The 14,374-nt window shown below is 36.0% G+C and overlaps 1 protein-coding gene across 2 annotated transcripts; it reads left to right on the top strand.

Moving 5' to 3' along the window:
* Window positions 1–8,551: 8,551 nt before the first annotated feature.
* Window positions 8,552–13,249, top strand: Snm1. Of its 2 annotated transcripts, XM_067769231.1 has the most exons (5): window positions 8,565–8,692; window positions 8,743–10,127; window positions 10,201–10,312; window positions 11,832–12,282; window positions 12,343–13,248. In XM_067769231.1, the coding sequence occupies exons 1-5, from the start codon at window positions 8,649–8,651 to the stop codon at window positions 12,913–12,915; spliced, it is 2,565 nt and encodes an 854-aa protein (XP_067625332.1). In that variant the 5' UTR covers window positions 8,565–8,648; the 3' UTR covers window positions 12,916–13,248. The 2 variants fall into 2 exon arrangements, with proteins under 2 accessions (XP_067625300.1, XP_067625332.1); XM_067769199.1 differs by having other exon boundaries at window positions 8,552–10,127; window positions 12,343–13,249.
* Window positions 13,250–14,374: the final 1,125 nt, after the last annotated feature.

Raw genomic sequence — 14,374 nt, 5'->3', positions numbered from 1 at the left:
CTTCAATTGTAATTTTTTGAACTTCAATTGAAATTCCTGAGCTTTCAGAACTTCAATTGCAACTTTCAAAATTTTTTTACATTAAATGAACAATTTAACATTTTTTCTGACAGTTAAAGTGGTGAATTGCCACCCAGAGGTTTGAAACCACTTGCATTCGTGTTGGCGCTTCTCTTCGCAACATTTTGTTTTTCCTTATTATTTATCCTTTTTATACAAATTTAACATTTTCTGAACGTTTTAAGAACTAGCAACAACTACGACCAACCCAAAATATTCAGCAAAAAATTGACACGAAGGAAATGTCACACGGAATTTGCCCAGCAAAAATGTACCCGTAAATTGACCAGTAAAATTACTAATTTTTGTGACGTATTTGAGGGAACATAGCATATAAGAAAAGGCAAGCATATATGTATCGGAAATTTCAATTAGGCCATCTCATTCTGTCATACTAACAATTGTGGAATAATGTGGGATATTTTGTTGTTGATCGCCATTTTCAGTCACTAGGGTTTTGCTGGGTAGTTGAAGCGTTTTTTTCGAGCTCGCGTAATAAAAAAACCCCTAATGTTGTATAGTGTTGCATAGTAACAATTAGCTGATAAACCTCCACCATCTGTATGGTTTTGGTATAATGAAACTGTTTAGCTAGTTGAAGCGTTTTCTTCAAGCTCGCTTGAAAAAAAATACACCTTATTTACGCTTATGCTTAAACTATATATGGACTGCTAAGCATTAAACTTTATCTATTCTTCTGAAATTGCTGCACATAAAATAAGTAAAATTTGGTAATTGTGCTGTTAAGGGGTCCAAAAGCGGAAGTTTACTTTTTCACCCGTTTAAAAGTTATACGCGAAAAACTGGTTTGTCTGGTACATATTGTTCCCGCACATTTACAATATTTTGAGCGTACAAATCACATCCTGTTTTGTTTTTTGATAGATTAATACAATCTGATATTCACGAATTAATGAAAAAAATCTGAGTAATTTCCCTAAGTAATATGCAATAAGGCGGCCACCGTGGTGTGATGGTAGCATGCTCCGCCTACCACACCGCATGCCCTGGGTTCACCCCTCGGGCAAAGCAATATTTGGAAGAGAAGCTGGGCCTTAGGTCTCTTCGGAGGTTATCGCGCCTTATATTTATTTTATTTTTATTTTTATTTAATATGCAATAAGGTAAAAAATACAGAAAACACACTCTAATCACTTGATTCGTTGTTGAAGAAAAACACCTGATGGTGAACAGCGCTGTTAGATGAGCAATAATAGAAATTAACTGAACAAGAAATTACTCTTGTTTTTCTCAAGTCAGAATGATGGAAGGTGATAAATAAAGATAAACAATCACGCCGTACTATATTTTGTTTTTGTAATTGTCTGAAGATAACTTGTTATTTTATTGAACCAATGCGTCGAAGGCGCAAATTTGGAATAAATAATGGGCAAAATTAAAACCACACAAAAACGCTCAATTTTTCTTTCCAAGTTTTCATATTTTACGATACGTATTGCATATTGTATAGCCCTTAAGACTGTGAAAAGTAAAATAAATAAAAATATAGAAGTGTTTTATTTATCGAAAACAGCGGCTCAGGCGAAATTTGTTATTCGAAATTTTCACTTAGCGCTATTTTTTATTACATATTTTCATCTTTTTAAGCTGTGGTATATCTTTTGAAAAAAAATTTCCACTTTTTTTAAGTTCTGGTAGTTCTTTTCAGAAAATCGCTGCAGGCGAAATTTTGGAATAAAAACCGCGCAATTTTTTATTAAAAATTTTCTTTTTTTGAAGCTCTGGTATTTGTTTCAAAAAAGCGCCGCAGGTGAAAAAAGCTATTCATGAATCGCGCGATTATTTATTCCAAATTTTCACTTTTTTAAGCTCTGGTAGTTCTTTTCAAAAAAGTTTTGAGAGAAGAGAAGAGAAGAGAAGAAAAAAGAAAAGAAGTGAAGAGAAGAGAAGAGAAGAGAAGAGAAGAGAAGAGAAGAGAAGAGAAGAGAAGAGAAGAGAAGAGAAGAGAAGAGAAGAGAAGAGAAGAGAAGAGAAGAGAAGAGAAGAGAAGAGAAAAGAAAAGAAGAGAAGAGAAGAGAAGAGAAAGCATTGCTCCTAAGTAAAAATGAAAATTGCAATTATTTGCCAGCATCACTTTATTTCGATAAATAAAAGTCGTATTCTCTTCTCTTTTAATATATTAATTTGCAAAATATTCAGTAAATTACAAAAACAATGTAATTGTATGTTTATTTAAAGTTATGTTGAGCCATCGCCGCCTTATATTAATCCTAACAGAGAACAACAAAGGTAATTTGCATCGTTTCTGAGCTGGCAACAGTGTTCACTTTCATGTGTTTTAATTTCGACAGAATTTTTTCGCAATATTTGTTTTGATATTTTATAAGTAAATTAGTAAAATTTAACATAATTCTTTCGTTAACCCGTGCAAGTTAGATTTTATTAATATTCTAAATATCGAAAGTAAAGTGATTTATGCGCTTAAAAGATTGTAAATGTGCGGGATCAATATGTACCAGACAAGTTTTTCGTGGATAACTTTTAAACGTTTGAAAAAATGTCACTTCCGTTTTCAGGTTCTTAATCTAGACGTAAGTACGCGTCTTTTGAAATCTTGGCCCAAAATTAGATAAAGAACACAAATATGCATAGAGGACAACAGCCAATACGAGATTCAGAGCGATGAGAAAAGTATTTAAACAACTAATAGAAAAGGCCGTTCGCGAAAAAGCTGCGCAGTCTAAGTTGTGGTTGATAAGTTTAATTTAAACACGCTGTAGGTGAAGTACACGAATAATTTCAATTGCGAGACTCTACTACCAAAGTAGTGTTGTAAATTCAAAACATTCTGTATACGTTAGTCGCCGTAGTGTGGTGATAGCATGCTCAGCCTACCACACCGAGGATAATGGGTTCAGACCTCAGGGGAAGCAACTTAAAAAAATTAGGAACAAGTTCTTTAAATTAAACAAAGTAAGGAAGGCTAAGTTCGGGTGTAACCGAACATTACATACTCAGCTGAGAGCTATGGAGACAAAATAAGGGAAAATCACCATGTAGGAAAATGAAACTCGGGTAACCCTGGAATGTGTTTGTATGACATGTGTATCAAATGGAAGGTATTAAAGAGTATTTTAAGAGGGAGTAGGCCATAGTTCTATGGGTGGACGCCATTTAGAGATATCGCCATAAAGGTGGACCAGGGCTGAAACTAGAATTTGTTTGTACGATATGGGTATCAAATGGAACGTGTTAATGAGTATTTTAAAAGGGCGTGGGCCTTAGTTCTATAGGTGGACGCCTTTTCGAGATATCACCATAAAGGTGGACAAGTGTGACTCTAGAATTTCATTGTACGATATGGGTATCAAATGAAAGGTGTTAATGATTATTTTAAAAGGGCGTGGGCCATAGTTCTATAGGTGGACGCCTTTTCGAGATATCGCCATAAAGGTGGACCAGAGGTGACTCTAGAATTTGTTTGTAAGATATGGGTATCAAATGAAATGTGTTAATGAGTATTTTAAAAGGACGTGGGCCTTAGTTCTGTAGGTGGAAGCCTTATCGAAATATCGCCATAAATGTGGACAAGGGGTGACTCTAGAATTTGTTTGTACGATATTGGTATCAAATGAAAGGTGTTAATGAGTATTTTAAAAGGGCGTGGGCCTTAGTTCTATAGGTGGACGCCTTTTCGAGATATCGCCATAAAGGTGGACAAGGGTGACTCTAGAATTTCTTTGTACGATATGGGTATCAAATGAAAGGTGTTAATGAGTATTTTAAAAGGATGTGGGCGTTAGTGCTATAGGTGGACGCCATTACGGGATATCGACATAAAGGTGGATCAGGGCGACTCTAGAATTTGTTTGTACGATATGGGTATCAAATGGAAGGTGTTAATGAGTATTTTGAAAGAGCCTGGGCCTTAGTTCTATAGGTGGACGCCTTTTCGAGATATCGCCATGAAGGTGGACCAGGGGTGACTCTAGAATGCGTTTGTACAATATGGGTATCAAACGAAAGGTGCTAATGAGTGTTTTAAAAGGCGTGGCCCTAATTCTATTGGTGGACGCCTTTTTGAGATATCGCCATAAAGGTGGACCAGGGGTGACTCTAGAATTTGTTTGTAAGGCATGGGTATCAACTGAAAGGTGTTAATGAGTATTTTAAAAGGGCGTGGGCCTTAGTTATATGGGTGGAAGCCTTTTCGAGATATCGCCATAAAGGTGGACCAGGGGTGACTCTAGAATTTGTTTGTACGATATGGGTATCAAATGAAAGGTGTTCATGAGTATTTTAAAAGGGAGTGGGCCTTAGTTGTACAGGTGGAAGCCTTTTCGAGATATCGCCATAAAGGTGGACCAGGGGTGACTCTAGAATTTGTTTGTACGATATGGGTATCAAATGAAAGGTGTTAATGAGTATTTTAAAAGTGAGTGGTGGTAGTTGTATATGTGAAGGCGTTTTCGAGATATTGACCAAAATGCGGACTAGGGTGACCCAGAACATCATCTGTCGGGTACCTCTAATTTATTTATATATGTAATACCACGAACAGTATTCCTGTCAAGATTCCAAGGGCTTTTGATTTCGCCCTGCAGAACGTTTTCGTTTTCTTCTACTTAATATGGTAGGTATCACACCCATTTTGCAAAGTTTTTTTCCAAAGTTATATTTTGCGTCAATAAACCAATCCAATTCCCATGTTTCATCCCTTTTTTTTATTGGTATAGAATTATGGCATTTTTTTATTTTTCGTAACTTTGGATATCGAAAAATTGGGCGTGGTCATAGTCGGATTTCGGCCATTTTTTACACCAATACAAAGTGAGTTCAGATAAGTACGTGAACTGAGTTTAGTAAAGATACATCGATTTTTGCTCAAGTTATCGTGTTAATGGCCGAGCGGGAGAACAGACGGTCGACTGTGTATAAAAACTGGGCGTGGCTTCAACCGATTTCGCCCTTTTTCACAGAAAACAGTTTTCGTCCTAGAATCTAAGCCCCTACCAAATTTCACAAGGATTGGTAAATTTTTGTTCAACTTATGGCATTAAAATTATCCTAGACAATTTAAATAAAAAGGGGCGGAGCCACGCCCATTTTGAAATTTTTTTTATTTTTATATTTTGTTGCACCATATCATTACTGGAGTAGAATGATGACATAATTTACTTACATACTGTAAAGATATTACATTTTTTGTTAAAATTTGAATTTAGACATTTTCTTTTTAAAGTGGGCGTGGTCGTTCTCCGATTTTGCTAATTTTTATTGAGCATAATAGGAGTAACGTTCCTGCCAAATTTCATCATGATATCTTCAACGACTGCCAAATTACAGCTTGCAAAACTTTTAAATTACCTTCTTTTTAAAGTGGGCGGTTCCACACCCATTGTGCAAAATTTTACTAATTTTCTATTTTGCGTCATAATTTCAACTCACCTACCAAGTTTCAGTGCTTTATCCGTCTTTGGTAATGAATTATCGCACTTTTTCGGTTTTTCGAAATTTTCGATATGGAAAAAGTGGGCGTGGTTATAGTGCGATATCGTTCATTTTAAATAGCGATCTGAGTTGAGTGCCCAGGAACCTACATATAATATTTCATCAAGATACCTCAAAATCTACTCAAGTTATCGTGTTAACGGACAGATGGACGGACGGACGGACGGACCTGGCTCAATCAAATTTTTTTTCGATACTGATGATTTTGATATATGGACGTCTATATCTATCTCGATTCCTTTATACCTGTACAACCAACCGTTATCCAATCAAAGTTAATATACTCTGTGAGCTCTGCTCAACTGAGTGTAAAAAAATCTAAGCGGGCTCGTCCCTTGGAAGTAGTTTGGCAAAAACTCCGAGTGTATTTCTGATATGAAAATATTCTCTGTCAAAACTCATTTGCCTTGCAGTTTCCGTTCGAGTAAAAATGTATCTCCCGTTCCCGCAGGAAAAATTAAAAGTAGCACGATGCAATTCGCAAGAGAAACTCGACTTGAATTTTGTTTACACGCTAATCGCATTACTTTATCTAAACTTATGAAATTGTTTCGCAAAAAACTTAGTACTGCTACCCAAAGGTAAGTGTGTCTAAGGTTCATCGCAACCGCTGTCTGGTAGAATTGTAACTTTGGATTAAAAAACTAGTATAACGCAAGATGAACACGAGGCGTAGCTTCATAGACGTGTAGAAGATATGACATGTAGCTACGATTTCTCTACCCCTCAAGATCTGCACACGAAGCTACTTTCGAACGTCGCTACAAAAAGCCAACAATTATTGAAAAAATAAAACATTAAATTTCTTCAGGTTTATCCATCCCCGAAACAAAAGGAAAATATGTATTAAACGTTGTTTGCATCCCCGTGTCTTTGTAAATTATGATAGGCAATTTTACACCACCGCGGACTAGAGAAAACGGTGATTTCTAGTTTCCAACACTTTTTAGCCTTTTAAACGCTTCAACAATGTCTAACCAAGCTGTTGTGGTGTTGAATACTCTTTTTCGCTTTGGTAATATACCTTTCACGTATTTTTATTAACTAAAGTAACATTTTCTAAATAATTACACAAATTTGCATACAAAAAAAAATGTAAACAAACATCTTGTTCTTCCTTTTTTCAAGGGGGCGTACGCCCAGCGACCACTATTGTTGTATGCTTAGCTACATGAAACTTCCATGCAGTTTACGCCTCGTGTGCAGCTGTCCATTCAACTACATGTGTTCGACATCAAAGCGTACAGATTTCGCCTGCAGCGTCTATGACGCGTAGCCTCGCGTGCACCTCGCCTAAACTGCCATTTATAACTCTGGTACAGCACCAAGAAATGATACGTCGTTTAACCATTTATTTTCTTGGCGGACTTCCTTAAGTAAAATGTCGAAAGCGTATGTGGATCGCAATGAACTGCAAAAATCGAACACAACAACTTCGATTACATTCGGCAACATGATCGTGTTCAATGATCCATCTTGCTTAAACGAACATAATCGACATTGATTTAAAAACGACCAACTTATTGCATGCGTGAATATAATCAATTCAGGCGTTTGCTCGTTCGCCTCAACGGTGATTATATTCATCGGAATGAAAAGGCAAATATGAAAACTCCATGCGTCTGAATATTTGCATGATTCTTCTGCCCTTACGTCACGGCGACAAGCTACATATAAATATACATATAAACATACATATAAACATTGCTTACGATTGTGTTTGTTTGCCAACTAATCGATACTAATTCTCGTGCTTTGATTTTATTCTCCGCTTGCCTTCGTTTGATCAATACAATCGTACGCAAAACCTGTTCGGTCATTCGTGTAAAGACAGATGCTGAGTATATTCAATTACGAGTTTATTCAATTATGAGTTTATTCAATATGAGCTTATTCGCATGATTGAATGTGAATGCAAGTTTTAGTGTTTGATTAAATCAAGAAAATTGTGATTTTTGCAGTTCTCTGGTGGATCGGTTGTGTGAATTGCATTTGGTGCTGTGTAAATGTGATATAAGGGATCTTTTGCACGAATCGATATTGTGACGCTTATCTAAAATTATAAAGAAACTGATAATTTAATTGACTTTTGAAAATCGACCCGTCCAAAAAGATTTTAAGGAAATTTACATTTACATAAAAAATTAAATAAATTGCGTGATGGCTTTCGGAGATGTTTTCGGCCGAAACTTTCTTCTTATTGAAAAAACTTCTTACTTAAGTTTTGGTATTGCTCTGCGCGGGGCATTAACACATAATCTAATCAAAACTTTTGAGTGTGTTTCTAAAGAAAAACTAGTAAGGAAGGCTAAGTTCGGGTGTAACCGAACATTATATACTCAGCTGCCAAATTACAGCTTGCATAACTTTTAAATTACCTTCTTTTGAAAGTGGGTGCCACGCCCATTGTCCAAAATTTTACTAATTTTCTATTCTGGGTCATAAGTTCAACCCATCTACCAAGGTTCATCCGTCTTTGGTAATGAATTATCGGACTTTTTCGGTTTTTCGAAATTTTCGATATCGAAAAAGTGAGCGTGGCTATATTCCGATTTCGTTCATTTTAAATAGCGATCTGAGATGAGTGCCCAGGAACTTACATACCAAATTTCATTAAGATAACTCAAGTATCGTGTTTACGGACATACGGACGGACGGACATGACTAAATTTATTTCTTTTTTCGCCCAGATCATTTTGATCTATAGAAGTCTATATCTATATCGATTAGTTCATGCCGTTACAGGGTATCGTTATGCGAACAAAATTAATATACTCTGTGAGCTCTGCTCAGCTGAGTATAACAAAAGCATTATTTTTTTTTCAACACTCTAAGCAAATGGATGCCTTAATCCTTACAGGGATATTAGTAACGTTCAACGGGTAAAGCATCAAAGGCTAGCAAATCCCTAAAGGGTTGTATCAATAAATTGTGAATGAAGTTTTGGGAAGAAGGAGCGCCAGAAAAATCACATATGTTTGGCGGCTTTGTTTTGACATTTAATAAACAACTTTACAAAGGGCCCATGTTTTATTTTACATGATTGTACATGTTTTTTTATGCTTCCTGTGTAATTTGAAGCCAAAATAATTGCGCAATGGACACAATTAAACAAAATGCAACCGAAAATAAGAATAATTTGCACGCTGACGACGATATTGTAAGTATAACAAGTGAAAGTGATAAAAGTGAAGTTAAATTTTCAAATAGAAAGGAGCTCCTGATAACACCACGCCCATCAACAAGAAAGCGAACTAAACAAAATTTAACTAGAAAAGCAGCCACAACAACACGCAAGAAAACAATAAGAGAAGTTAACGAAACAGATGATACACTATTAACAGTTAATTCGACGACGAACGCACGTACCACAGCAAAAAAGAATTTTACCAGATCAAAGGAACCGCCACCATCCCAATTGCGCATTGATACATTTTTTAAGAGCTGCACGAAATCGTATAAAATAGAACCTCCGTCAACCAGTATTAAAGACGAGAAAGTGAGTTTAAAAACGAATAAGAAATCTAAAAGCACCAGGAAATCAACTGCAACACGTCGCACAAAAAGTTCCGTCATAGTTAGGAAAGGCCGAAAACGTTTATTTAATGTAGATGATGAAAGCAGCACTACAACAGTATCCAGTATAAGCGGTTTTGGAGATATGACACCACCTAGACAGCACAGTAACCGCAAACGCGCCAGCAACGCGAAAATTGCTCATCCTGCCAAATTAAATCCCTCGCTGGAAGATATAGAGCAATTGATCAATTTATGCTCTGATGATGAATTGGAAGCGGAAGTTGAAAGAGAAAACCATGTGGTGGGCATGGATCCTCAATTGCCAGCGGTTGTTGTAAAAAATGAGGAGAGCAGAATAATTAGAAAACAGTTCCAAGCGAATCAACATTTTATACCAATACCCTCTACAAGCAGTTTTTCGGCAAATATAAAAGCGGAGATATCAGCAATGGTAACCATACCTGTGATACAAAAAAGTTCTGTAAATGTCATTGCAAAATCCAAATGTAAAAAAGATGTAACTAAATCGATCAAAAAAAATTTACTAAAGACCACCACTCCCGTTCTTAGAGAAAGCAGTGAGCGCTTACGAAATGAAAGCAATATACAAATAAAAGTAGAACCAGATTTTATAGAATTTGGTGCGCTAGTGTCACAGAGTAGTTCCATAGAAAAAGAAACTCTGCAAACAAATCGAATAAAAGTGGAAAGAGATACAGAAATAAAATGCAACTCACCACCTACGCCGCCTCAGACTAGCACGGATACAAATAGTAGTAATTCTAAGCACATTTCCTGTTCGAATACCCGTTCTGCTAGCACTGCTGATATACCAAAAGTTGCACAACAGCCAAGTCCTTCCACCGAAGGCACATCTACTAAAGGTGGACGCGTGAAAAAAGTGCGTATCTGCCCGCCATATAAAACTGTAGCTGGTACTACATTTGCTGTTGATGCCTTTCAATATGGACAGATTGCAGGTGTTACACATTATTTTCTCACACATTTTCATGCGGATCATTATCAAGGGTTGACACGTAAATTTGCTATGCCATTGTATGTCAGCCCCCTCACTGGTAAATTTTGCTTGATCTTATGCCCGTAAGGCGTTTGCTAGTTTTACATTTATTTTTTTGTTCTAATTTTCAGCACGTTTAGTACGTGCTCTCATACCAGTTGAAGATCAGTATTTGCACGAAATCGAATTGAATCAACCGATAAAGATTAATGACGTAGAAGTTACTGCAATCGATGCAAACCAGTAAGTTATGTTTATTATAATATGTAACTCCAATTTTGGGACTTAATCCGATATCCGCTAAAATATATCAGTAGCTAAAATCAGTGTGGACAAACCCTCTCGCAAATTATTAAGTGCAAGTCACCCTGGAGAAGAGTCAGGAAGTATTTGATGCAGCCATTCACCATGCTTAGTCGCCACCTCCGGAACTCTTATCTCTGATGGCGGGTTTAATAAAACCCTAGAAAAGACTTATTCCAACGACAGCAACATTTTTGAGGTTGTCAGATATTTGTAGCTTATCTATTTTTTTTCCAAAACTGTTCGGGCTTGATTAAGAAGAATGAAATGGTGAAACTGTTATGGTTCGTTCTCGATTTTGAAGACGAAAAGGTCTCGGCTCCGGACAGGATTTAGAAGAATGAATGGCTGCGGTTTAGATTTAAAAGAATGAAACGGTCTTTGTCTAGGCCACCAGCCTAAATATTACGGACCACCCTAACGCGCGTACCAATTTATCTTCTTTACTACCGGTAACGGCCAACACCTGCTGAGCGCTAACTTCGAAGGGGAAAAACTCGACGAAAGTTAGCTATCGGCAGGTGCCGCGGACTTTCGCGTTTTGACTCTTTCTTCTTTTTTGGAACGTTCACGAGCCAGCAGCTAGCCACAGGTGAGTTATCCTACCACATATCCATTTTCCACATTTTTACAACTTAAGAATTTGAATTTTCCAAGTGGTTTGTGAATTAATTATACTATTTCATGAATACAACGATTAATTTCTATTGTTTGTAAAGGGAATATATTGTTATTACTCGTTGTTAATTCTTTTCTTTTACTTTCCTTTATTTGCGTGCACCGCGCCCGATTACCTCGGGTCCACATTGAAAATTAGATTTCGAGCACAAAAAACGAAACAAGCAAGCAACTCGTTAACTCACACTCATACATTAAAATCAGCCCATCATTAAAATCACATCATCACAACATCAAACAGTCCACTCATCAGTCACATACAGTCCATTCAGCATCACATACAATGTTATCATCACATTAACATCACAGCATACAGTCCATAATCATCACAGCAGACAACATTCCATTCGGCATCACCTACACTCCCCAGATCATCTATCATCATCAACAATTAGACCTTTCGATCCATTTTGTTTATCCGTCTTTTTGGAGAAATATCATTTCCCACTATAAGACATAACTTTAGCATTTCAGCCACACTTTACATTTCATTAGAAGTAATTTAGATAACCACAATTAAGGGATGTGACCAACCTTTTCAACTGGGAGTTGACAGACTGGTTTTGGACTCTCTTCAGAACAGTCCAAAGGTTTTAAACGGTTACGATTTCGGTTTCATCTGTAGGTATTTAAAAACGAACTAAGATATTTATAGGTTTTTATATATGTGTCAACATCTTTCATCCGATGGAGGAATTATCCCCAAATAATAACCATGAAATTGTTGCAGCTTTGTGTTATGTGCATCTCCTACTTATCTACTTCTTATTTTTGTTTCTAGCTGTCCAGGTGCTGTACTATTTGTTTTCAAATTATCCACTGGACGTTGTATTCTACACACTGGAGACTTTCGTGCTTCACCTGAAATGGAATCCGAGCCAATATTCTGGAATAATAATGTCGATACAATTTATTTGGATACAACATATATAGCACATAAGCATAATTTTTGTACCCAATTTGAGAGTATTGATCGCGCAAAAGAAATAATACGAGAATTACAAAACAATCGTCCTGATGTGCGTATCTTATATGTGTGCGGTTCATATGTTATTGGAAAAGAACGTTTTTGGACAAGTTTAGCGCATGAATTTGAACTAAAAGTGTGGACGGAGAAAAATCGTTTGAAAGCTTTACGCGCTATGGAGTTAGAAGAGGTGCGTGGATTGTTATGTGATGATCCATATAAGGCACAAATGCATGTAATACCAATTGGCAAAGTTAGCTATCATGTAAGTAATATAAACTCTATTTTCTTTTAAATCGAAATTAAATATTATATATTGTTACAGTCTCTGGTCGAATACTTTCGTCCCTTTGAAACGCATTTCGATATTGTACTGGCATTTCGTCCATCCGGTTGGGAAAAAAATACAAAACCAGCATTGCGTAGTCAAATTAATGTTGTAGGTATAGAGTATTCTGAGCATTCGAGTCATGCAGAGTTGGAACGTTTTGTAACATATTTGAAACCACGTGAAGTTATTAGTACTGTGCCCGTGATGCAGGGTAATCCATATATCACACCAAAAATACCAGATAAATGGTATAAATATGATAGTTTGAAAAGTAGAAAACGTAATTTCCAGCCATCGATTACAAGTTTCATGAAAATGCGTCCACGTCTCTTGGGACATTCCACCACCAAACGTACTACGAGTTGTGTGACACCAACAAAAACGCCAGATGGCCGGCGACATGAGTTATCACAACTCAGTGTACGTGCAATGGCTACGTGTAATGAATTGCAATGTGATGACGATGATATCGCGGATTTAGATATGCCCGCGACGTCAAGTAAAACTGAAGGAGCTGTGATTACATTATTTCCCGATCTGGATGCTTCTGACGATTGGATATCTTAGTTTTTTACTATTATAATATATATATAACACTTACTACTATGTGTGCATGTATTAACGTTTTGTACTTCGACATATCCGGTTACATAAAGCTTTAATACAATAGTCGTTTATTATAATATAAAAATTACTTAACTGTATCTACTCATATTGTTGAAGTGAGAAAGAAATCCTTAATAAGAAGAAACTTAATATTTTTATATGAAACATAAACAATAAATTCGAATTACAATTTGTTGAGAATCAACAGATATTAATTTATATAGGCGCAGTAAAATTAATATACTGTAAGTTGTATTTATTAAATGAAATTATTAAACATATTGTTTTTGTTTTTATCGGCCTATTGATAAATGATTCAAGGTTATTGTTCTAGCCTTGAGCTCGAATCGAACCTTGAATCATTATTAAACATATTTTAAAACCATATATTGTTAGCTTAATTCACAAAGGCTCTAAGCAACAAATTTTTCGAGCTACCTTTTTCAAAATTTTTTTTATATATTAAATTTCACACTCAGTAAAAAATTGAAAGTGTCAGACACAACAGCAACGGAGCTATGTCAAATTAAAAAAGCCACATCTGCATGTGGGAAATGTAAAATAAAATATATTTTGCTTCTCTTGTAAATAAGTTGGTAAGGACCTTTATGAATTAAGCTAACGATATGAACAAAAAAATAATACAGAAATAATTAAAATTTTCCATATGCTTGCTTTAGAATGAGACCTCATATACTCTGATTAGATGAAACAATACATTCCAGAGCAATTTCTAAGCTACAGAAAGCCCGAGGCTCTTTTTCAAACGAATAAACAGGCTTACTCAAGTAAGTCAAACCAATGTTGAGCACTCCGAACTAAAATTTTGTAATACTATTCTTTTATTTTTTGTGATTTTACAAGTTCATTCTACAAGTTTTCAAGCTAAGTGTTCGGAAATTTATAAGGGTTACATACAGTACACAATAACAATGACTTAGTTCATTTTTCCCGTCAGCAATAAAATTTACCACGAAAGAAATTAACGCTAATACTTCAATCTATACTAGCTTCTACAGATTTTAAGGTAAGTAGTTTTGTCAGCCAGAATGCTTTTTGTAACTCGATATTGATCATCGACGGACTATTCGAAATAAAAGTTCCCCAAAAGAATTAAGGCCCTTCAAGTGCATCGTCTTTCGCAGGAGATTTAATGATGAACTGGATTAGATGTAGGGCGTTTTCGAACCATCTAATAAATACAGCAGTATTACAACAATTCTACTTAATTGTTAGTATGTTGCTTATACTGAAGTTGGTAATGTGCGGAAAGTGCGCATTGATTGGATAACGGTTGGTTGTATAGGTATAAAGGAATCGAGATAGATATAGACTTCCATATATCAAAATCATCAGTATCGAAACAAAATTTGATTGGGCCATGTCCGTCTGTCTGTCCGTTAACACGATAACTTGAGTA

The sequence above is a fragment of the Eurosta solidaginis genome, chromosome 1 (genome assembly GCF_040869045.1).
Source record: "Eurosta solidaginis isolate ZX-2024a chromosome 1, ASM4086904v1, whole genome shotgun sequence".
NCBI classification, from domain to species: Eukaryota; Metazoa; Arthropoda; class Insecta; order Diptera; family Tephritidae; genus Eurosta; species Eurosta solidaginis.
This window is presented reverse-complemented; position numbering and strand designations above follow the sequence as displayed.

Coding starts and splice junctions, on each gene's coding strand:
- Snm1 (XM_067769199.1), top strand. CDS start 8,630: ATGGACACAATTAAACAAAATGCAACCGAAAATAAGAATAATTTGCAC. Junction 10,313..11,831: donor ACTGCAATCGATGCAAACCA/GTAAGTTATGTT, acceptor TTTTGTTTCTAG/CTGTCCAGGTGCTGTACTAT. Junction 12,283..12,342: donor TTGGCAAAGTTAGCTATCAT/GTAAGTAATATA, acceptor ATATTGTTACAG/TCTCTGGTCGAATACTTTCG.